Source organism: Myodes glareolus, chromosome 10 (genome assembly GCF_982192425.1).
Source record: "Myodes glareolus chromosome 10, mMyoGla1.1, whole genome shotgun sequence".
Lineage (NCBI taxonomy): Eukaryota > Metazoa > Chordata > Mammalia > Rodentia > Cricetidae > Myodes > Myodes glareolus.
In genome coordinates, this window is record NC_142035.1 from 506,332 (window position 1) to 527,574 (window position 21,243).

Genomic DNA, 21,243 nt, shown 5'->3' on the forward strand with positions numbered 1-21,243 from the left:
CGCGCAGGGGCCGCTGGGATATAATTCCGCCAGTACTTGGGCCACCGGTCGGTTTCCCGTCCGGCACCGCGCGGGGTCAACGCGAGGTCGGTGGGGTTTGCAGCGCGGTGTTGGCGGCTGAGACTCCCGGATCTGAGCAAGTGGAGGTGGGTTTTAGCCAGGCTAGGCGACCCGGGTTCCAGAATCCTAGGGGAGGGGGACGGAAGCGACCTCGGCGGCTGGTTCCAGGCTCTGCGGGCCTGGCAGCGGCGGGGTTTTGAAGCCGGCCCACGGCAGAAGCGCTGCCTCTCGGGAGCACCCTAGACGGTCGCTGGCTTAGAACCTGCGACAGTCGTAGTTCCTAGGACTGAGTGGAGGAGGGTCCAAAAAGAGGAGCCTTAGGAAGGCAGAGCAGGGTAGACCGCCGCGGGTTTTTCAGGACTGATGGTGCATTCCGAAGTGGGAGTGACTCAGTTTAGAGCAGGTGATCGGCGGTGGAGACAGGGTCGGGAATCTTACAAAATAGGGGGCAAGGAGTCATGAGCCACGAGGCTCCACATTGAAAACTAGTAGGATAGACGACGGACCACCGATGAAGCGGGCCCGAGGCTAATGCCCCGGGTACACACCTTGACATTTCTCAGGGTGCCAGGGCAGGATGTATACGCTGCTTTCGGGGTTGTACAAGTACATGTTCCAGAAGGACGAATACTGCATCCTGATCCTGGGCCTGGACAATGCTGGGAAGACAGTAAGTGCCTATTCTCTCACCAAGTCCTATTCCTTGCCTTATGTTTTCTTCTTTGGAAATCTAACCCCCACCCAAGACTATAGGTTAGTTGCCACCAGCCTCCCAAAGAGCATTCAGCAGGCAGAGGTTCGTGTGCATGTGTGTGAAAGCCCGAACTTGCCCAGAGCGTGTGGGTGTGGAGGCCTGAATTTTCCCAAAGCGTATGGGTGCGAAGGGATATTTAGGAAAGACACCAGAAAACTGCTTTAGCTGCCACTATAACCACCTCTCTTTCTTTCCTCAGACCTTCTTGGAACAATCAAAAACACGGTTTAACAAGAACTACAAGGGGATGAGTCTATCCAAAATCACCACTACCGTGGGTCTAAACAGTAAGGGGGCACCTTAGAGATATGAGCTTAGGGGTCCTGGTCCCTTAGAGGTGGATGCTGCAGGTTCCACAGCCCAGCTGGCCAATGGCCAGATCCCTGTCTCTCCATTCTCTGCTCTTGCCTGCTGGGATTGGTACCTGAAGGGTTTGCCTTATCCCAGGAAGAGCTGGGACTTTCTGTGTAAAGATTAAGGCAGGGGCTAGCTCATTCTGTCCTTTCCCCAGTTGGCACTGTGGACGTGGGGAAGGCTCGTCTCATGTTCTGGGACTTAGGTGGGCAAGAAGAGCTACAGTCTTTGTGGGACAAGGTAAGACAAACTCTCTGCTTCCTGCTGTATTTCTCTAGATAGTTTCTCTTAGCCTCTTCTTCCATGAGTATGCCTGTTGTTCACATTTACCCTGAAGACTTTCACTTTTTTTTAAAATTACTTCTTATTGGGGGCGGGGGAGTGTCACAGCATGCATGTAGAGGTCAGAGGACAACTTTGTGGAGTCTGTTTTCTGACATTTACATGGGCTCCAGAGATCCAACTCAGATTGTCGGGCTTGCATAGCAAGCACCTTTACCTGCTGAGCCATCTCGTTGGCCCTGCCTAAAGGTTTTCTCTTCAATCCTGTCTCAGGTTCCCAGGTTGCTTTCTGTCTCACTCTGGCAAAACCCAGGCCTAGAATCAACATAGAAGTGGTACCAGAGAGGTTCCCATAGGGAGTACCAAACCTTTTCCTGATGAGGCCACTATCAATCCCAAAGAAAGAAGCATTGTTCACCAGGGTAGTCAGTGTAGAGCCCTGACTGGGGAACTCTGTAATCTATGCCCTTACAGGCAGACAGAAATGGCAGAGATCATATATAGGGAGTGGACAAATCCTTTGTTTACTGTTGAGTCTGTCTACCTCATTCTAGCTTCTCATGGTTCTTCCAAATGACCTCTTCCCCATCTGAGAAGCAGAGGCACCTGCCTCTTCTTTGGGCATTGCTTTTAGACGTTTCTGAGATTTCTCTCTGTATACACTCCTACATTGGCGTCTCCTCCACCCAGCCTGTGCCAGGTACTAGGTCCAGCATTGCATAGAACAAGCCCTGACTTTCCTTCAGTGGTCTCCTGCCCCGTGGTTGGCACGGTTACCCGGTGCAGCCCAGTGCTGTGGTACAGGTGCTTCAGCTACTGTCATGCTTCCCAGCAGCCATATATTACAACCCAGGGCCAGTTTTGCTCCCAGTTCTTGCCTGGGCTTCCGTAAGATGTTTCTTCTTGCTGTAACTTAGCAAGAGGGTGGCATCTGTCCTGTATGCAGAAGGTCTCTGCTGTCCACCAGGTTGGACAGAGGACAAGCCTAGTCAAGGGGCAGCGATGTACATTGGCATCTCTAAGCATCAGACACAGGTGGGGAATCAAATCATTTACTGACTATCTTGTCCCAGGTTAGGTCTTGAAGTGGACACTGAGATGCAGAGTGTGTGTGTGTATTGGGGTTATCACCAGGACAGTGGCAGAGAGGGAGCTTAGCAGAACTGGCTAGGACCCCAAGCCTGCCATCTTCTGAGTCACCAGTCACTGCTCTTTGCGGTGGACAGCCAGAGTGAATGTCTGCACCGCTTGGATATGTACCCCACATGGGGATGCCCCTTCCGAGAGGAGGGTAGACAGCAACCTTGTCAGCTGGCTGGCCATGATGTGATTTCCTTATGGCTGTTTGAGTCACCTGTCATCTTGTCTCCTGCCAATCAGGGGCAGTTATCTTTGAGCAAATGGAGCCCAGTGTGCCCACTAGTGAGCCATGTTCGGCTCTGCTGGGTTTGTTGTTTTGGTGGACAGGACCCACTCTCCCTTACAGTACAGTACTGTACTCTAATCCCTACAGTACTCAGGGTTGTGAAAATGTACAGCAGAATTGCTTCTAGATTACTAGGAGGGTCAGGAAGAGGGGCCTCTTGTCCTACCTTGGTTCCTGGATACTGTGTCCTGGCCTGAACATAGCACCTTAGGAAGGTCTCTCATTGTGAGAGTTAGTATCTGGTCCTGGTATCCTGCAATAGTGCTACCACATGGGCACTGTGGCCCAATGGTGTCTGTCCTGCTTGGGTCCACAGGCTGTGTTGTGACTTGAATCTCCTCTGCTGAAAGGACAGTCAATTGACATAAGACTGTGGCCTAGTGTATTTTGCCCAGGGAGTCTCATGTTGCTGCCAAGGAGATATGCTTGTATTCTGGTTCCCTCTGACTTCCTTAAGAGATGATACTTCATGGGGCTTAGCCATGCTGCCCTATCAAATGAAGTGCCTAGCAGGGGCTCCGTTGGCCTTGGTGAATGGAACCTATACTGATAAGTTTTTGTCTGCCATTCAGTCTTGCACAGTACCACTGTTGGGCCAGTGACTCTTGACAGTGCTCTTGTGAACCCTGAGATAGAAACCTAGTCACCATGTCTGCTGCTTCATATGCCTTAGGCTTTGGTACCTACTCTGCTGACAGAGCAGAGTGCTGTTGTCCATAGATCTGTGCACATACCAGGCTTATATCATTTCTCACACAAGCAGGACCAGGTGGGCTATCAGTCTCTGGTCTGTCCCATGTCTAGCCAAGAGTGTTTCCTTATGCTGGTTATGTAGGTCTGTTTGCCCCTCCCCCAGCACACACTCATAGCCACAGGTGTGACTTCTCAGCTGAGATTAGTATGCCTCTCTCATCTCTGGCAGCTGTTGGACCTTATGTCTGTGGGTTTGATGAGTGACTCTAGCTACTTGGTTCCTGGGTCTTGTGCCTAGTCACATAAGATGTTCCTGACAACCTTTAGAACTAGTGCTGCCTATTGACTCACTGGGCTTGCTGCAACCCTTATATCATCCACTGTTATCATAAATGCCCCTACAGTAGGACCTGCCTGCTCTCAGGCCTCCAGCAATAGGCTAACCCACTGCCTTGCTTTGAGAGCTAGCAGCTTCTGTGCCAGACCCGTTGCAAGGTTGGAGCTATTTGGATGAGTCTGGCTACAAAGCCCTGCAGAAGGAACCTGGGACTGGCCTCTAGTACTCTATGGGAAATGCAGGTGGGAAGGGAGTTTTACTGACTTGGGTGTAGTGTTCCTTTCTTACTTGTCACACAACCTCAGTGGTATACATCCTACCCTGTCTGTAGCACATTATTTTACCAGTCAGTGTTGACTTCTCCCAGCGTGATTCTGATATGAAGTGGCAAGTATATGCTATTTGCCCCATATTGACAGGCATTACTGTTTTGATTGGGATAGGAGCTCATGCAATGTCTTCATCCCTGCGCTCACCTTGCTCCATTTGTTTTCCTCACCCTTGTTGAAAGCCTACGTCTAACCTGCAGAAGGCTGAGTTTAGTACTGTCATTTTTGTTCATGCAGGATAGCTTCATAGGTAGTGCTGACCTCAGCTATGAGTCTCTTAGCTTCACAGCCTCTAGCTCTGTCTCTTACCCTTTACTCAACATGATATAGCCAGGACAGCAGGTGAGTTCTCAAGAGCAGCCCATGAGCAGGAGGAAGTAGATCACCCTGCCAGAATCAGCAAGCCTTCCTCAAAGGTGCTATGTTATCTTTACCACTAAATGAGCTCCAGAAAGCTTCCTAGCAAGTCTTCCCACTAGGTTGTGCCAATTTTTTCATTGTGGCCCTGGAGTAGCAAAGTTTTCACCGCTCACTCTTGTGGGCCTCTTCTGGTAGTTGTGACACAAGGTCTCACTGTCTAGCCGGCCCAACTGCGGTACCTGTAGCCCCCACCTCCCTCCTCTTCCTTCTAGTACTATGCAGAGTGCCATGGCGTCATCTATGTCATTGACTCCACTGATGAGGAGAGGCTGTCAGAATCCAAAGAGGCATTTGGTGAGTGTGGCATGGCCACTCAAGGAGGGAGAGAAGATGGGAAGACCTACATCTAGGGAATCGTGTGGGGAGGGGCATATCAAGTGGTGTGTACCAGCCTAATCTGGATCCTCCCACGTCTGGAACTTGCCTTGAGGGAGGCTGGGCTTACACCTGATGCCAATGCCAAAAAAGCCTCAGTTGCATTGCTTGGGCTGTCTAGTATGTGAGGGGAAGGGTGGAAGGGAGCTGTCTGCACACACCTTTGGGCCTGGGCAGAGCCTGCAGTCACGAACAGGACACAGGGTGCAAGGCACCACCTTTCCTGCTTTCCTCAGAGAAGGTGGTTTCGAGTGAAGCACTGGACGGTGTCCCCATCCTGGTGTTGGCCAACAAGCAGGATGTGGAGGTGAGCCCCACAAAGCTGCTGTAGGGCCTCTATTGCCACTGTAAAGAAAGTGATTTGTATGCCTCCAATTCCAGAACCTATTGTCTGTACCTTCCATCCCAATCTCCCCTCTCTGCCCTTCTTGGGACCCCTCCCTTACACCCTTAGGATCCCTACTTTGCCAACTTCAGTTCTTTTCTGGGTGTCACTGGAGCTGCCACCAGGCATGTTCCTGCTAGAGGTTCCTACAGTCAGAGTGCAGATCCATCTTTTTCCCAAAGGAGGACCAGGGACTTGTGTTTGTGGGTGTCCCCAGGGATTCTGGGAGTAAAGGGGCCTAGAGCAAGACCCAGGAGAAAATTCTGGGTTCAAAGAAGTGGAAGTAGGGGGCATAGAGATAGCTCAGTGATTAAGAGCATGTATTGCCCTTCCAGAAGACCCGAGTTTGATTCCCAGTACCCATGTCAGGTGGCTCACAGCCATCTGGGATTGCAGCCCCAGGGGTTCTGACACCTTTAGCCTTAGTAGATACCTGTTCTCATGTGTACATACCCACCCCGACACATACATATATATAATAAAAACCAAATCTTTAGCTTTTAAAGTGGGAGTGGAGGGGAGAAGACAATGGGCATCTTCTGGGATGAGGTGCTACTTCCCTTTGGACTTCTGGCCACACAAAAGTTCCTACCATCTTACAAAAGGGGCTCTGTACAGAAAGAACCTTAAAGGATATGGTAGCAACCAGTAGCTAGAGGGCCAAGGAAGCTTCATTTTTCTGTGGCCCTGTGTATCTAACCTAGTTACATCTAACATGACCTGTTCTCCATTCATTTTCCTGAGGACTTCCCCCAACTCCATTTCTGTCCCCAAACTAGTAATAGAGGTCTCTGGTACTTGATTCAGGAACTCAGGGCATTCCCTTAGATGGAAAGGGGAACAGAGAAGCCACTGAATACTACTAAGACTTCTCAACCCCAGAACCCTGGACTCTTCCTCACTTGGCACTAGAACTCCTGACTTAGTTCAGGGTTGTGCTGGTAGATGCTCTGGGGGTTGTTCTTGGGAGTGGTGGGGAATGTTCTCTTGAGAGCTGGGTGTAGGTTCCCTAAAGCCCTGGGCAAAGCTGTCAGCAGTAGACTTGGACCAGGTGCAGCAGGCTCACCTCTGCTGAGGGACTGTGGCCTTCCTGAATGCCCAAGTGAGAAAACAAGCTGGATGGAGCTATGTGGTGGAAGTGTCTCAGAGTCTCACCTCCCCTGTCAGACCTGCCTCTCCATTCCTGACATCAAGACTGCATTCAGTGACTGTACCTGCAAGATTGGCCGTCGAGACTGTCTGACCCAGGCCTGCTCTGCTCTCACAGGGTGAGTTGAGGCCTCACTCTCTAGCGTTCTCAGGACCAAGGCTATCCCTGCCTCACACATACTGTCTCCACAGCAAAGGAGTTCGAGAGGGCATCGAATGGATGGTGAAGTGTGTCGTGAGAAACGTTCACCGGCCACCACGGCAGAGGGACATCACATAAGCAATGCCAGCTTCGCAGTCTTGGGACTATTCATCCCTGGTGTTGGAAGAGTACTCCCTGCTGGCTGTGTGCTACCTATGCTGGGGTTGAGCTGGCTGTGTTTGTTCATTCATTTATTTGCTTTATGTTTTCTCTAAGACAAACTTTTCTCTGTGTCTAGAAAAGTGTAGGTATCCAGAGACAAATGGGGGGGGGGGCATACAGGTCATCCAGCTCTAGATAAACTACCTCCCATTCCATCCCATCCCAGATCTGGGACCCTCTCAAACTAGTAAGGAGGGTTAGGGTGAGGCTACCCCAGGCTTGCCTGTTGGCCCATTCCAAAGTGGACTTTGAGGGCACCCTGCTTGAAATGGGCGGTCTATCTCTGACTGCTTTGTCCAGCTTGCTCATGTAAAAGGTGGGAGTGGCCAGGACTATCCCACTTGGAGAAAGACCTAACCAACATCCCAGAGGCCAGCATGGCCCCTTGTTGTTTTGTTTGGAGTTGAGTGTGTGTGAGACAGAGTTTTCTGTAACCCATGTTAGCCCAGAACCCTTTGCCTCCTTCTCTGTACCTATGGGAATTATAGGTGTGGGGCATCACACACCTTTCCACTAGGTTTTGATACGGTCTCAGGACAGGGTTCAGTACACCTGTCTGGGAAGTCTGACTTCCCTTATTCTCACGCTGATTTATCTACAAAGGAGAAAGCTGATATAGAATTGCTTAGAGGTCAAATCTTGCTGAGTGTACACTTCAGTGCTCCCACACTCAGGTTGTGTATGTGTGGTGTCCTGAGGGCACACTTTTCACCAGGTTGTTAGGTGTTGCTACAGCTAGTGCAGGTGGGCTCGGTCCCTACAGGGTCCACGTCAGTGAAGTGCTGGATTTGCATCTCCAGATGGTGTGAGGTGCAGATTCCTGGGGGGCAGCAGCCCTGCCCAGTTAAATTTTTCCTCATGTGGCCAGGATAAGGTTGTAAAATAAAGACAGCCTAAGTGGCTCCTGCACAACCATCCCTTCAAGCAGCCAAGCACTGGTTCCCCCCACTGGTAATTTATAGCCAGAAGCTGCTGCCCTAGAATGCCTGCTGAGCCAGAGCTCCCAGGGAGGCTTGTAGCTATGGCTAAGCCTCGGTTCCTGACCTAGTGGCTCCTTGTCCAAGATCATCCTCCTCAAGGGGAGCTGGGAGGGGTGGCTGAGAAGTTATAAATCAGGAGGAGGGCAGTGAGTACTCTGATAGAGAGGTCCTATCCCATAGGTGTCCTATGAGCTGGGTTGAATCCTTCCTAGAAGATCCTCCTGGGAATTAAAGAATAGGCTGTTCATAAGATGGACAAACCAGACATTCCAGGTGTCTCCCTGGCCACCTCCCCTCAATTCTGTCAACATTGAGCGAGACTAGCAGCTTTATGGGGTGACCTTTGGGACATCTTCTGGTAGACAGGGAGCAGATGTGCCTTCCTATGGACGGTGGTCATCCTGGAGCTCACTGACTTGTGAACAGCTATCATTCTAGAGGCAGATGCATTTCTGTGAGTTCAAGGCCAGCCTGGTCTACAGAGCAAGTTCCAGGGCAGCTGGAGCTGTTACATGGAGAAATCCTGTCTCAAAACACAGCAAATAAATAAATAAACCTGAAGAGGTCTAAGGTTAGGTGACATTGATTGGGAGCATAGAATAAAGTCCTATATACAGTGAAGAGTTAGCCAGCCACAAGAAAATTGTTGCATTAGCACCTCTACAGATCAGGCAGCCTAGCCTCATGCAGCAGCTAAAGCAATTGTAGCAACAGAGTGTGTAATCCTGGACTTAGCTCATTGGAGAGCTGTTGTTGAAGCTGTAGCTGTAAGGCCACAAAGGCCTCCTGTGATAGTGATGAATCCCATTTTCCTGGGTTTGCCAGAGCCTGCTGCAGTCACTACAACCCTTTAAAAAAAATGTTCTAGCAAGTCAAGATGATGTGTTCAAAGTTCATACAAAGAAGTCAGAAGAGACCACATGGGTTGCTAAATTCAAAGAACTAAAGAAAATGCCAAGGTATGAAAGTAGGAACAAAATGCCCGTGGAAACAAGGGATAGGATAGCTATTCAAAGAGGGGCTTTCAGGCTAGACTGCCTGATGAAAGTCCCTTGAGCCCTATGTTGGGAAAGGTTAAGGAAGGCCAACATGTACTTGGAACTGAGACCTGACAGTTGGGCTAATACAGTTGCCTTTCCAGGACTCTGACCCTGTCTACAAAAAGGATGAACTGGGTAAAGTTGAAGACCAAACCAAGGCTAGGACAGAGCAGTTACAGTGAGGACAGCACTGCTCTGAACTTGAGCAGCTGGCTGAGGTGCCTGTAGGGCACAGGGCCCTCTGAGTATTCCTATTGTTGTGTGCCTGATGATGTGGGTGGAAGATGGCAGGATTGGGGAATGTTTGGGGTCTATCTTCCTTCTGCAGCTTAAGTCCTAAGATCCTAGTCTCACTCCATGCCAGTGCCAGATGGCGCTGTAAAAGCTAAGAACGCCCATGCTCAAGCTCATGGGGAAAGCGCACATACATAAGCATCCCGGCTTGCAGTGTAGTTAGGCTGGACAATTTCATATAGGTAAGTCCTGGAACCACCCATAAGGGCTTTGAGGCATGGCTGGTGGAAGGATGGAGTGACCTCCTATCAGTTTAGAAGCTGGCTGGATACAGAGAACACTACAGGTCTTCAAGAAGGGATCTTCCCAGAAAGTTGTCCTTCCATTTTTTTTTTTTTTTTTTTTTGAGACAGTGTTTCTCTGTGTAGCCCTGGAACAGGCTAGCCTCAAACTCAAAGATTGCCTCCCAAGTGCTGGGATTAAAAGTGTGTGCCACCATTGCCTGGCATTGCTTTCCTCTTTTTCAAGGCAGTCTCTGTAGCTTTGGCTGCCCTGAAACTGTACCGGTATACTTGGCACCTCCGAGGCATGAACACCATCCTGTCAACTGGTTTTATTGGACAGCCTATCCCTTTAGTAATATAGGCACAGTGCTAACATGGGCCCTCAAAATCTCTGGCAAAAAGGCATCTAGCAGACCCACCCATTATGCCCTGAGATTTCAAGGTTTCTGACAGGTAGCTTCAGATCCATTAGATGGTAAAGACTTGCAGTGGATCAGCAAGTTGTGACATCAGGGCTCCCAAGAATCTCCATCTGTGTTCACTGGGGCTTCGGCCAGAAGACCTGTGTAATGCTCTGCTTCCTATTAACAGCACCGCAAGCTGGACACATCCTAGAGGCCTGTAGAGATACCTGCTAGGCACTGCAGCCTGACCAAGTGCACACCCTAGGCCCCTCAGCCCACCACCTGAAGAGATGCCTGATGGGTTGGAGAGGGTCAGACCCCAACCTGGAGTTGCAGTTGCCAACAGGCCCAACAGCGGCAGAAATCACAGGAGGGGCACTGGAAAAGCGCTATGTCTTCAGTTTCACAAGCTGGGCACACAAACACTGCTATAGGAGGTCTGAGTGAGCACACAGTCCCAGGGCCCTGCCATAACCAGCAGTCCCTATCGCCCCTATTGCTTACCCCGATTAGGCTTCTTAAGTTGCTTTGGGGTAGAATCATCAGACTTCACACTCTGGTCTGGCGTCTGTCTAAGGAAGTTTGAGATCTTACTCTGGGTCTTCTCAGGTTTCTTGGACACTGAAGGACCTGCATACAGCAATGTAAGAAGCGTGTGTTTCCCTCCTGTTCATCCTAAGTGCCGTGAGGGCCACAGTGTGACAGGGCAAGGGAGGAGGGAGCCATCAGGGGGCCCTACCTGTTTTTGTGTCCTCCTCGGAGAGCTCAGAAGGCACAGTTGTGCTCTCATTCCTGGGACCTGGGAGCTCCAAGCCCCTGCTTGTGGTCGGCAAGCCCATCAGGTCTGCACAGGTCTGCTGAAACTGGGGCTTGTGGTGGGGACGCACAAACATGCCAAACCCTGTGGGGAGCTTTCGTTCAGGCTCTGCATTTCTTACTTAAAGCCCCTACACCGCCCTCTCTCTAGAACCTATGCCTCACATCCAAGGACTACATACTCTGTAGCAGGGATAAGTGTTCAGGTTTTGCAGTAGTCAGTGCGGCCACCACAGCTAGCACCTTGCCCAGGTCATCATCCTGTTTGTATGCCCTCAGAGCTGCCATAAGCTGGCTGCAGTCTGCGGGTCCCAGAGCCTTGCGTACGTCAGATAGGTAGGTGTTCACAGCAGGCTGGCCGGGTTTCTCTACTGTACACCCCACTTTTGGACAATTGCTGAGGTCTCCTGGTGGGAGAGAAGTTACTGGGAATCCCTCCCCATTCCACTTCTTCAAAGATATCCCTGTAGAGTCTGTCAGCTGCTCAGGACAAATGGGTCCTGAGTCCAATCAAGCAGTCCAATACAATACAATACAATACTGAATCAAGCAGTCCAATACAACTCTTCAAGGATTTTTAAGTCCCACATGAGGTCTTTAGTACCTTTAGGGGGTAGATGGGCAGACAGGTGAGGCCTCCCCTGGTTCAGGTGCTCTCCAGGATCCAGCTGTCTACCTATACCTTCAGACAAAGTTAGTTTAGGTTCTTGACACTCTCCTTCCTGGAGAAACATGCTCCTAAGATTAGACTTCACAATCCTCAGACAGGAAAGGGACCACATCACAGACCCACCCAACTGGTTCAGAGGTCCCAGACAATGGCTCCAACTTAGAAGTACAGACATTAGGAACCTCACCAAAAGGTGAATTCCCCCAATCGAATAAAGTCCCTCTGCCATATCTGCCCTGCAGCAAGCACTGGAACAGGTACTGCCTCTGGAGGAGCCAGCTCAGATATTCAGTCAGGACAGAAGTAGGACAGGTGCCCAGCTGCCAAGACTCTAGCATGAATTCCCCAGGGGAAGGTCTCTTGGATGCCTAGGCTAGGAGACAGAGTTCATCCAACAAATAGTGCTATCATTGGGCAACAGAATCAGCTTGGCTAATCTAGGCGAGCAAAACCCTAGGGATGTCTACTATGCCCATCTCAGGTGTAAACTGCCCTGCAAATCTGAGATTGAGGGTCTAGCCTGGGGCCTTGCTCACTGGTGGGGTCCGCAGCTGACTGTGCTTGTTCTTGGAAGGGAAGGCCATGCTTTGGCTGGTAGCCACAGCGTTGGCCTGTCAGCTGGAAGCAGACGTCTTCAAACTGCTGCTTGTGGTGGGGTCGTACAAACTGGTAGAAGCCTGTAAAGAGTAGATGTGAGTTTATGGGCTCCATACACTGTGACTGACGGGCTAGGGGCTCTGTGGACCATAGCCTACCCACCAGGACCTTTCTCTAGGAAAGAGAGACAACCCTGGGTCCTAGTAGCCTTCAGAACCAGTTCCACCCCACTACTGTGGTGTTAGCCCTATAGCAGAATTTTGAAGGTGAGGGCACCTTTAAATAGAGCGTGCTTCTTAGTGTCTTCAGCAAAGAGACTGATGAGAGAAGCCACTAGGGCTTCAAAGTCATCAGAACCCTTATACTGCTGTAGGGTCTGGGTAAAGGTGTTGAAGTTGGCTTGGCTCAATGCTTGCTTCACTGCTACCATGAACAGTTTGGCTCTGTCTTCTTGTGTGCCAGCCACTGGTTTCTCCTGCAAGACAAATGATCAAAAGCCCTATCAGAGTCAGCCCTTCCCTCCTGCCTTGGAGGCAGGACAGAGTCTAGAGCCAGGGGATAATGACTTGCATTGAGGCTACTGCCTATGAACCATCTACTGGGACAAGAAGCAGAGAGGGCTGCTGGAGAAGCAAAGTCCAGCTCTGGTGTGTGGTGAAGCTTAGGCCTGTCTCAAGCCTCACCAAGGACCCAGGAAACTATAGGGAACCTGTGTAGCTTGCTTCCCCACAGCACATGTTGTGGAGGACACTTCTCAACAGGTTCAACCCTAGGTCTATACAACTCAGACCTGCAGAGAATTTGTAAACCAAGGCAGCTCCCACTCCTACCGTTTGCTTAGGCCCTTCCCTGCTAGTCTACTTCCAGATACATCATCATCCTTCCTGGGCTCTGTCTGATTCTTCTCACAAGCAGGATAAAAACCACCACACTTGGGACTTTCCAGCAGACAAGGGGTTAATGGCTCAGGCTGTAACTTAATTTTTCACCTGAGACTAGGAACACACTCTTATGGATAATTCAGTGTCCATACTCAGAAAGAGCCAGTACCAAGCCATTCTGCTCCTTATAGTCGAGGAAACCACGACCAGTTATAAACCTCAAATAAAATGGGCCTAAGAGTCAGCCAGATTCCAGCAGAAAAAGACAAAGATCTCTTGAGCAGGGCTGGAAAAGTTTCTTGAACAGGGTGAACATGGATGCACATGCCTGTAATCACAGCATCTGGGAGGTGGATCAGGAGTTACAAGTCATTCTCGTTACATAGTTGAAGGCCAGCCTTTTTGTGACCCTCTCAAAACTAAAAAAAAAAAAAAAAAAACACAGGGGGAAGAGGGGTTGTCCTCTTAAAGAATGGCAAATTAGAGTCCCTAGGATATCAACATCATGGCCATTCAAATCTAATCACACCCTCTGCTTGGTTGGGGGAATGGGCACCAGAGGCAAGATTCCCACATATGCCTACAAGCAGCTAGCTTGGCTGCAGGAGTGGCTGACATACCGGATGGCTGACCAGCCTGACCTTCCTCCTTCCTCCTCTCTGCTCAACAGACGGCCTCTTCTCACCTTGGAGAGACAGGGTGGAGGAGCCAGGTGCCTGAGGGAAATACAGCTGTGGTCCCAAACCAAACCCAGAGTTCCCAAAGTACCTGTGATATCCTTTAGGGTCCTCAGGATCCCTGCCTGTGTCCTGAACAGAAGGATGAAGGGAGGGGTCTCATGCCCTAACCCTGGTGGCAGTGCTGAGATTCTGTCCCTTTTATGTCCTGCCACTTGCCTTTGTGTGCAGGTAGCATTGAGAGCCACAGGAAGGACAGGTTGTGGTAACGGATTGTCACAGCAGGGATGGAGGGAAGAGCTCCAAGTCACACCTAGGAATTTACAGGCTTTTGGGCAAAGGCCTCTGGGGAAAAGGAGCTCAAGACTCCATTCACAGGCTGAAAGAAGAAAGGTCAGCTTTGGGCACAGCAGGGGGCAGGATGTGCTAGATTTTGGGTGAACTATGCCAGACTGACCCACCAAAGATACAGTGGTGACATCATGGAAGACAGGGCCCGGGGAATGAGGTGCTGAAATCTCTCACTTGCCCAGCTATGTGCTAGACACCCTCACCCTGCCTCATACCTGCTCCTTCTCAGATGTCCCAGCCTTCTGCTCATTGTACTCTAAGGCAGCTAGCAGCCCCATGGGCCTCTGCTGGGCAGAAACTGGCTGCTGCTCATACTCCACACATAGGTTGCTCTCAGGGTCTCCAGAAGCCAATAATCCTAAAGAAATGTGTTGACAGAAAGCTTACCAGGAAGCAAGGATACTGTCTCTGCCATGTGTGGTTGGTGCCCAGCCCAACACACCTATGGGCCTCAGGCTGGGCACATGCACATCCAAGCTCATGGCTTTCCTGGTGGAGAGGAGAGGGCTGGACAATGTAGCCTCCTTGACAGCAGTTTCTCTCTCAGTTACACTTGAGGTCATAGCCTGGTGAACTGGCAAAGGCATCTGTAGAATTATATATAAGGTGAGAAAAATTACATCCACTGCTCCTCAGAGAAGGGACTCCAGCCTCTTTATGGGACACAAGCAAGTCAACTGGGCATTTGGAGCTCACAGTTTTCTGAGCAACACGGAAGAACTGGGCTACATCTCGAATGACATGGCCAAAGTTGTCATACACCTTGAGGTAAGGGCACACCCAGGAGGGCAGCTGGGCCCTGGCATCAGCATAGGCGAACCTGGAGGTGAATACATGGCAATCAGCTCAAGTCCTCTACCACAAAGACGAAGGGTCATCCCTGCCCTACGGCCACTACTCAAGCTACAGAGTAAAGGACTAATATCTGTTGGCAGGGCCAGAAAGGTGGCTGTAGGCCTCACACAGGGGGAAGAGGATCCAGGGTCTAGAAGGTAGAAGGAAATGCAGGTGGCCACAGAGCCCTCCTGTACCTGTGGTCACACAGGAAGATGGCCCCATAGTCATGGCGGTGCCGGATAACCCTTCCAATTGCCTGGTTTACAGCCCTAGATGCCTGTTGCTGGTACCACTCCTGGCCAGAGAGGCACTAAAGAGGAAAGAATTTTGGTTATTAGGGTCCTTGATCCCCAAAGTGCCCTGCTCACCCAGAACTGTGGTATCTCACCTGACCTCCAGCCCCACTCTGGGCTCTCAATTCATCCAAGAACTGCATCTTGAGGACCACACGGGGATCCATTCGTGGGGGATATGGGAGGCCCGTGACAATCACACCACGGCCGTTCATGTCTGAGAAGTCCAGCCCTTCACTGGCCTAGAACATAGGAAATAGGCTCTCCTCTCCCCTGATGGTCTCCACCTCGGCTTAGGGTGTCAAAAGAGACTGCTTGTTCATTCCCCAGCCACCAGGCCACGAATAATCACACAGAAACTGTAGTAATTACAACACTGTTTGGCCAATAGCTTAGGCATATTTCTAGTCAACTCTTACATCTGAAATTAACCTATTTCTATTAATCTGTGAATCACTACGAGGCTGTGGCCTACCAGTAAAATTCTGGGGCATCTGTCTCCTTCGGCAGCTACAAGGCGCCTCCTTGACTCTACCTATTCTCTCTCTACATCTCTGTTTAGATTTCCCACCTGGCTTTATTCTGCCCTGCCACAGGCTGAAGATAAAGTACATATAAATATTGTAAGTGTAAGCCTTGCTTGTTATATGTAATTTTACTATGTTAAAGCTAAAACCTTACTTTTTATTTAGGGAGATGATGTGGGATTCCCCTCTGTATGGTATGAATATATTTTATTACCATTGGTTTTTTGGGGGTTTTTTGTTTTTGTTTTTGTTTTTTTTTGAGACAGGGTTTCTCTGTAGCTTTGGAACCTGTCCTGGAACTAGCTCTTGTAGACCAGGCTGACCTCAAACTCACAAAGATCTGCCTGCCTCTGCCTCCCGAGTGCTGGGATTAAAGGCGTGTGCTGCCACCACAACCCAGCTCTTACCATTGGTTATTACAGAAGCTGTTTCAGCCAATGGTTTAGTAGAGTAAGGCCAGGTAGGAAATCCAAACAGGGATATAGAGAGAAAGTAGGCAGAGTCAAGGAGACACCACGTAGCTGCTGAAGGAGAAAGATACCAACCGCCAGTCAGAACCTTATTGGTAGGCCACAACCTCACGGTGATTCACAGATTAATAGAAATGGGTTAATTTAAGATATAAGAGTTAGTTAGAAATACGCATAAGCTATTGGCCAAACAGTGTTGTAATTAATACAGTTTCTGTGTGATTCTTTGGGTCTGAGCAGCCAGGAAAAGAATGTGCAGTTTTTGCCAACACTGGGGTCTACCCATGCCCTAACCCTTTCAGCCACCTATCCCAGGTATTACATGGACAAGTAGTGTGGGAGGTCCTTCTGCTGTCTATGTGTTGCTTTTATCGGTCAATGAATAAAGAAACTGCTTTGAGCCTATGACAAGAGCAGAACAGAACTAGGCAAGAAAAGCTAGGCTGGGGGGCTGGAGAGATGGCTCAGTGGTTTAAGAGCATTGCCTGCTCTTCCAAAAGGTCCTGAGTTCAATTCCCGGCAACCACATGGTGGCTCACAACCATCTATAATGAGGTCTGCAGACATACACACAGACAGAATATTGTATCCATAATGAATAAATAAATAAATAAAAAAGAAAAGCTAGGCTGTATGCTGGGAGAAAGAGGGGAGAGTCAGGAGATAGATGCTGAGAACTTTACCAGGTAAGCCACAGCCACTTGGCAATACACAGATTAATAGAAATGGGTTAAATTAATATGTAAGAGTTAGCCAATAAGAAGCTAGAGCTAATGGGCCAAGCAGTAATTTGATTAATACAATTTCTGTGTGATTATTTCAGGTCTAAGCTAGCAGGGCAGCCGGGAGCCAACAAGTGGCCTCCTTGTACAGACAAGTGGAAGTTCCATCACAGCTGGGTCCATGTCAATTCTGCCACTCAGAACTTCCTGCCTAACTTTGGCCTTGGCTATTAGCGCCCAGGAGGGCCCTTATTAGGGCTCATTACTAATTTACATACTGGATGTAAGACCCAAGGCAGGAATCTTGTTTTAGCCTATGCAAGGAAAACAGGTAGGAATGAAGATGACCTGCAGAGACCTCACCTTTCCCCGGCACACTGCTAAGAAGATGGCTCCACTAGACCCAGGGGAAGCAACTTGCTGGTAGTAGGCATCAATGACCTAGATGAAAAGGATGGTCAGCCAAGTTTAGTTTCCTGTCCTTCTCAAGTGATACCCAAATCTTATTTTCTGAGAAGGTTGGACTCAGCTGGGTGTGACACAAGGGTTCTGAAAGCATTTTCATGATCCCATTACTAGCAAAGGCACACCCAACACCCAGAGCCTGCTAAGGGTTTACAGAAAACACAGGGAACCCCACAATGAGGGCAGCTGAGCCCCAAGGACTCTAGCAGGAAGATGAGGTGCTATTATCTCCATGCCAGACCGTATCAGGGGCTTACTAAAAGGTAACACATTTGGAAGTAAGAACACAGCCCAGAACAAACACCCTGGAGCCAGCCAGAGTCCCTGGTCAGAGACAGTGGTCAACCAGAGGCTTTGAGGGGTGGTAGAGGCAAGCACAACCTGACTCCTAGTTTGTCACAGACCTCTGAGAAGCTGCCTTTGTTCCTGGGTTCCACAAACAGGGGCTTCAGCACCTCCACCTTCTTGGCCAAGTCTTGTGCCTGTGATGAGAAAGCCAGGATATGAAAGGACAGGTGAGGGCTGCGGCCACAGCCTATTTCATGGCTCTGCCCAACTACCTTTCAGTCATATTGGGAGCGCCATCTCTCAGGAGTACATGTAAGGGAACGCACCCGCCAAAACTCCAGGCTCTTCTCCATGACAGGGTAGGAAGGGAAGAAGACCAGAAGCCCATGGGGCACCACACGAGCGATATTGCCTGGAAGTATCACAGCTGTGGTTCAGGCAAAGCTTAGAAGACAGCTGAGGACCCTATTGGTTCTCAGAAATGGAAACTGGGGAGTACCAGGTCCCTAAACCCCATGGGATGGAATAGGGTAGAGAGTCTAGGACCAGAACAGTGATGAACAAGGGTTTCCTAAGGAAGGAACAAAGAATTGTGTGGAGTAGTACTTACCCAGAGACTTTCCCAAGGAAGATAAGCACTCGTTGGAAAACCTGTACAATAGAGGTTACTGACACGAGAAGCCTAGATCTCTGCAATCCACAACACTGCAGAAAGGCCCCAAAAACAGGACTCCTTACCTTTTGTCATAGGCAGAGCTCAGCTGGACACCATCAGGGCCTCTGGGGATAACCCCCACCCAGAGCTGGTTCCTATCAATGATGTGTGGGTTCTCTAGACGCACAGGAAATGGTCTGGGAATGGCCAGAGGAAACAGACAATGAAAAGACCCGAGGTCTGAGGCTCTTCAGGACGCTGGCCCACAGGAAGCCCTGGAGTACAGGCCAAGAGCCCCACCCCCATCCACCAGGTTCCAGATAGAGGTGGCTCATACATCTGCATCTCCAGAGCGAAGGAGGACAGGGGAGCCAGTGTGCCACTGGTGAGGATGAGGGTACGGACTCCTTGGCAGACAAGTTCACGCATGCTGTGGCTGGGACTAAAGCACCAGTAGCTCAGCACCTTCCCTGCGGGAGAATTAGGCATAAAGATAAGACTGGGGTCCCCCATCATCTCTACTGTGTTGAGAAAACAAGTTACCTACAGCCGCATAGGTACACAATCAGGACAAGAGGCAAGGTCTGAGCTGGGGCCTGAGCCTAGCCTATAATCTAGTCCCTCTCAGGGATCCAGAAAGCAAGAAAGAGGTTGACCCAGGATACTGGTAGATACAAAGACATCTGTAGAAACCAGGACATGTGGCACTGGACTTGGGAGTTACTCTGCCAAAAGTACACAGGAAGGAAACATCCAAACTCTTGACATTTAAACATAACTGCTAAAAAAGGGAATCAAATTCCCAGACTCTGGTCACATCGGCAGCAGGCAAGGTCACTGATTCAGAAGGAAACACAGTTCCAAGCAATGCCTTACTGACTAGATTCACACTACTTATTCCCAGTAGTCTCTGAAGTTCCAAAAATTAAACCACCACAACTTAAGAGTCACCGAAGGCAAAGCCAGTGCCATCAGAGATGATTTCCTTCCTAGGTTGGAACTTGACCTGCTTGAACTTGAGGCTGTCAACAACCTCAATGAACTCATTTCCCATAAACACCCTCCAGGGAAGACTCCTGAGAAATCATCCCCAGTACCTGAGCATCCACCACCTTCCAAGGCATTGCTATCATGAAGGACAGTTTCTGCTTGGAAGTGTGTACTTTGTATAGGAGGGAGGTCCCTGGGGGTAGAATCACACCAGAGCTCTTACTCAACACTCAACACCTCTAACCCTTTCTTCCCTCTAGGCCAGAATGACTTAAACACCAGCATCCACATAAGCTCCACTGGACTACTTCTGCTAAGGCTGCAACCTGTAAGCTACAAAGCAGCCCAAGAGTGGTCTACAAAAATGGAAAGATATGAACAGAAGCTCACAGGCAAAGGCATTGCTGGAGAAGGTGAGAGATGTGGGAACTGGCACCGTAGCCTTGCTGAGGAGTGAACCTGACAGGCAGGCTGAGTGTTGTCTGAGTCAGTGGTTGCCACAAGGCACATCTGTAGAGTCAGACTCACTGCCAGGGTTATCTACTATGTAAAGGAGGTGGGGCAGACTACAATCAAGATTCCAGTGCTAAAACAGGGCGGTGGTGGCACAAGCCTTTAATCCCAGCACTTGAGAGGCAGAGGCTAGTGGACCTCTGAGTTCAAGGCCAGCCAGGGCTGGCTACACAGAGAAACTTTGTCTCAAAAAAACCAAAATAAATAGATATATAAGTAAATAAATAAATAAAATTCAAAGAAGTGTGCCCTAAGCCAGAGAGGGAAGGTCTTGCAGGGCCCTGGTTCTGCCACTGCCCCACGAGGTGACTCTGGATAGATTAACAGTGCTTCCAGCTTCCCCCAGATCTCTGGCTATCGGTGGTCACAAGTGTACAGGACTGCATGTATGATGGTACTATTATGCAAAGGCTGGGCAGAGGAGAAAACTTCCTATAGTGCAAGTTTGTACCTTGTTTCCTAGATGCAGTGGTGCTCCAGGCATCTGACCGCTGAGCTGCCCTCTGGTGGCTGGTTTCAGGGTGTATGTGTACCTAGAAGGACACACATACATATATGCCCGCCCAAGTCCTAGAGCAACTCCCCCACAGGTCTAAGACCTCTATACTAATACACATCCTGGAAGCTGCTCTTACCTTATAAGAATGTGAGATACCCAGCCCCACCAAAGAACCAGGGCCGCCTTCAGGAGGGTCCACACTGAACACAATCTGAAAGGCAAGATAGCATAGCAAAAAGATCCCAAGTACCTTCATGGTGAGATGGAAACTAAGGTCTCTTAGCCCAGCAAACAAGAGCCCAAGGCTACTTCACCTTTCTCTAAGTCCACTCAGATGTTCAGGGGCCTCATTTGCCCAACCATGAAACTAGACAGCAGACCCAGGCTGAGGGGAAGTAGTTTATCCCTTCTGTATCCTCCTTAAAATGGCTCCAGAGCTCTCTTGGGATTCTCATACTGGGAGTCACTTGCACATATTAGGAATGCAGCAGCCTATACAGCCCTTACTTGACTAACTCAGTTTACTCTTCTTCAGTACCTCTTGGTACTCCAGATTAATCTAGAAGCTCAATATTCAAATTAAGAAATAAGCTGACCTCCCCAACAATTCATGGGAACATACAGAATCAGAGCTCACCACAACAAATGAGAATAAATAGTAAAGCAATACAACAATAACAGGAGATCAAAGAGCGAAAGAGCTGTATGAAAGCAGATACCGGCCACCGTGCCCTTTATAAGTAACGGTGATGTTCAGTCCTGATACAAACCCACACAATTCTACAGAAGATTTCAAAAACCAAAGGAAACCAGGCGTGGGTAAGGCAACATGAGTAGGAGCAACAACACCTCCAGCAGCAAGGAAACCTCTTCATCAAGTCTACCAAAAGACAGAAAAGGCAGGTCGAAGATATAAGATACGCCCATCATCTGAGGTGAACACACAGGACTTACAAAGCCTCCAAATCAGTGAGAAACACAGCCATAGCAAAGAAGCACATCATAGTCAAAAACCACATCCACAGGTAATAGAAGTAAATAAGAGAACACTAAGGACCAGTGGAAGGGTTACTCATGGTTCTGACTTCCCTTAAGAGGACCTCTTTACATAGACCTTGCAAA

The 21,243-nt window shown here is 49.5% G+C and overlaps 2 protein-coding genes across 5 annotated transcripts in view; one reads left to right on the top strand and one right to left on the bottom strand.

Moving 5' to 3' along the window:
- Positions 1 to 6: 6 nt before the first annotated feature.
- On the top strand, positions 7 to 7,843 carry Arfrp1 (ARF related protein 1). 2 transcript variants are annotated; one of them, XM_085696855.1, is made up of 7 exons: positions 7 to 146; positions 624 to 730; positions 1,014 to 1,101; positions 1,326 to 1,408; positions 4,868 to 4,949; positions 5,267 to 5,337; positions 6,583 to 6,687. In XM_085696855.1, the coding sequence occupies exons 2-7, from the start codon at positions 638 to 640 to the stop codon at positions 6,685 to 6,687; spliced, it is 522 nt and encodes a 173-aa protein (XP_085552981.1). In that variant the 5' UTR covers positions 7 to 146; positions 624 to 637. The 2 variants fall into 2 exon arrangements, with proteins under 2 accessions (XP_085552981.1, XP_085552980.1); XM_085696854.2 differs by lacking the exon at positions 7 to 146 and adding an exon at positions 6,757 to 7,843 and having other exon boundaries at positions 623 to 730; positions 6,583 to 6,683.
- Positions 7,844 to 9,780: 1,937 nt separating this feature from the next.
- Positions 9,781 to 21,243, bottom strand: part of Rtel1 (regulator of telomere elongation helicase 1) — a 36,560-nt gene continuing 25,097 nt past the window's right edge. The window contains exons 15-36 of one of the 3 annotated variants that reach the window (XM_048441375.3): positions 20,258 to 20,332; positions 20,074 to 20,155; positions 18,457 to 18,589; positions 18,203 to 18,316; positions 18,075 to 18,115; positions 17,791 to 17,876; positions 17,581 to 17,658; positions 17,075 to 17,152; positions 15,088 to 15,234; positions 14,894 to 15,009; positions 14,559 to 14,682; positions 14,305 to 14,449; positions 14,078 to 14,220; positions 13,455 to 13,550; positions 12,230 to 12,428; positions 11,893 to 12,033; positions 11,291 to 11,368; positions 10,869 to 11,093; positions 10,610 to 10,771; positions 10,375 to 10,500; positions 10,195 to 10,295; positions 9,781 to 10,085 (exon numbers count right to left, since the gene is read on the bottom strand). In XM_048441375.3, coding sequence (XP_048297332.3) covers positions 10,005 to 10,085; positions 10,195 to 10,295; positions 10,375 to 10,500; positions 10,610 to 10,771; positions 10,869 to 11,093; positions 11,291 to 11,368; positions 11,893 to 12,033; positions 12,230 to 12,428; positions 13,455 to 13,550; positions 14,078 to 14,220; positions 14,305 to 14,449; positions 14,559 to 14,682; positions 14,894 to 15,009; positions 15,088 to 15,234; positions 17,075 to 17,152; positions 17,581 to 17,658; positions 17,791 to 17,876; positions 18,075 to 18,115; positions 18,203 to 18,316; positions 18,457 to 18,589; positions 20,074 to 20,155; positions 20,258 to 20,332 — 2,571 coding nt within the window. In that variant the 3' untranslated portion in view covers positions 9,781 to 10,004. Of the gene's footprint in view, positions 10,086 to 10,194; positions 10,299 to 10,374; positions 10,501 to 10,609; positions 10,772 to 10,868; positions 11,094 to 11,290; positions 11,369 to 11,892; positions 12,034 to 12,229; positions 12,429 to 13,454; positions 13,551 to 14,077; positions 14,221 to 14,304; positions 14,450 to 14,558; positions 14,683 to 14,893; positions 15,010 to 15,087; positions 15,235 to 17,074; positions 17,153 to 17,580; positions 17,659 to 17,790; positions 17,877 to 18,074; positions 18,116 to 18,202; positions 18,317 to 18,456; positions 18,590 to 20,073; positions 20,156 to 20,257; positions 20,333 to 21,243 lie in introns of all 3 variants that reach the window. The other 2 variants (XM_048441374.3, XM_048441376.3) reach the window with 2 other exon arrangements.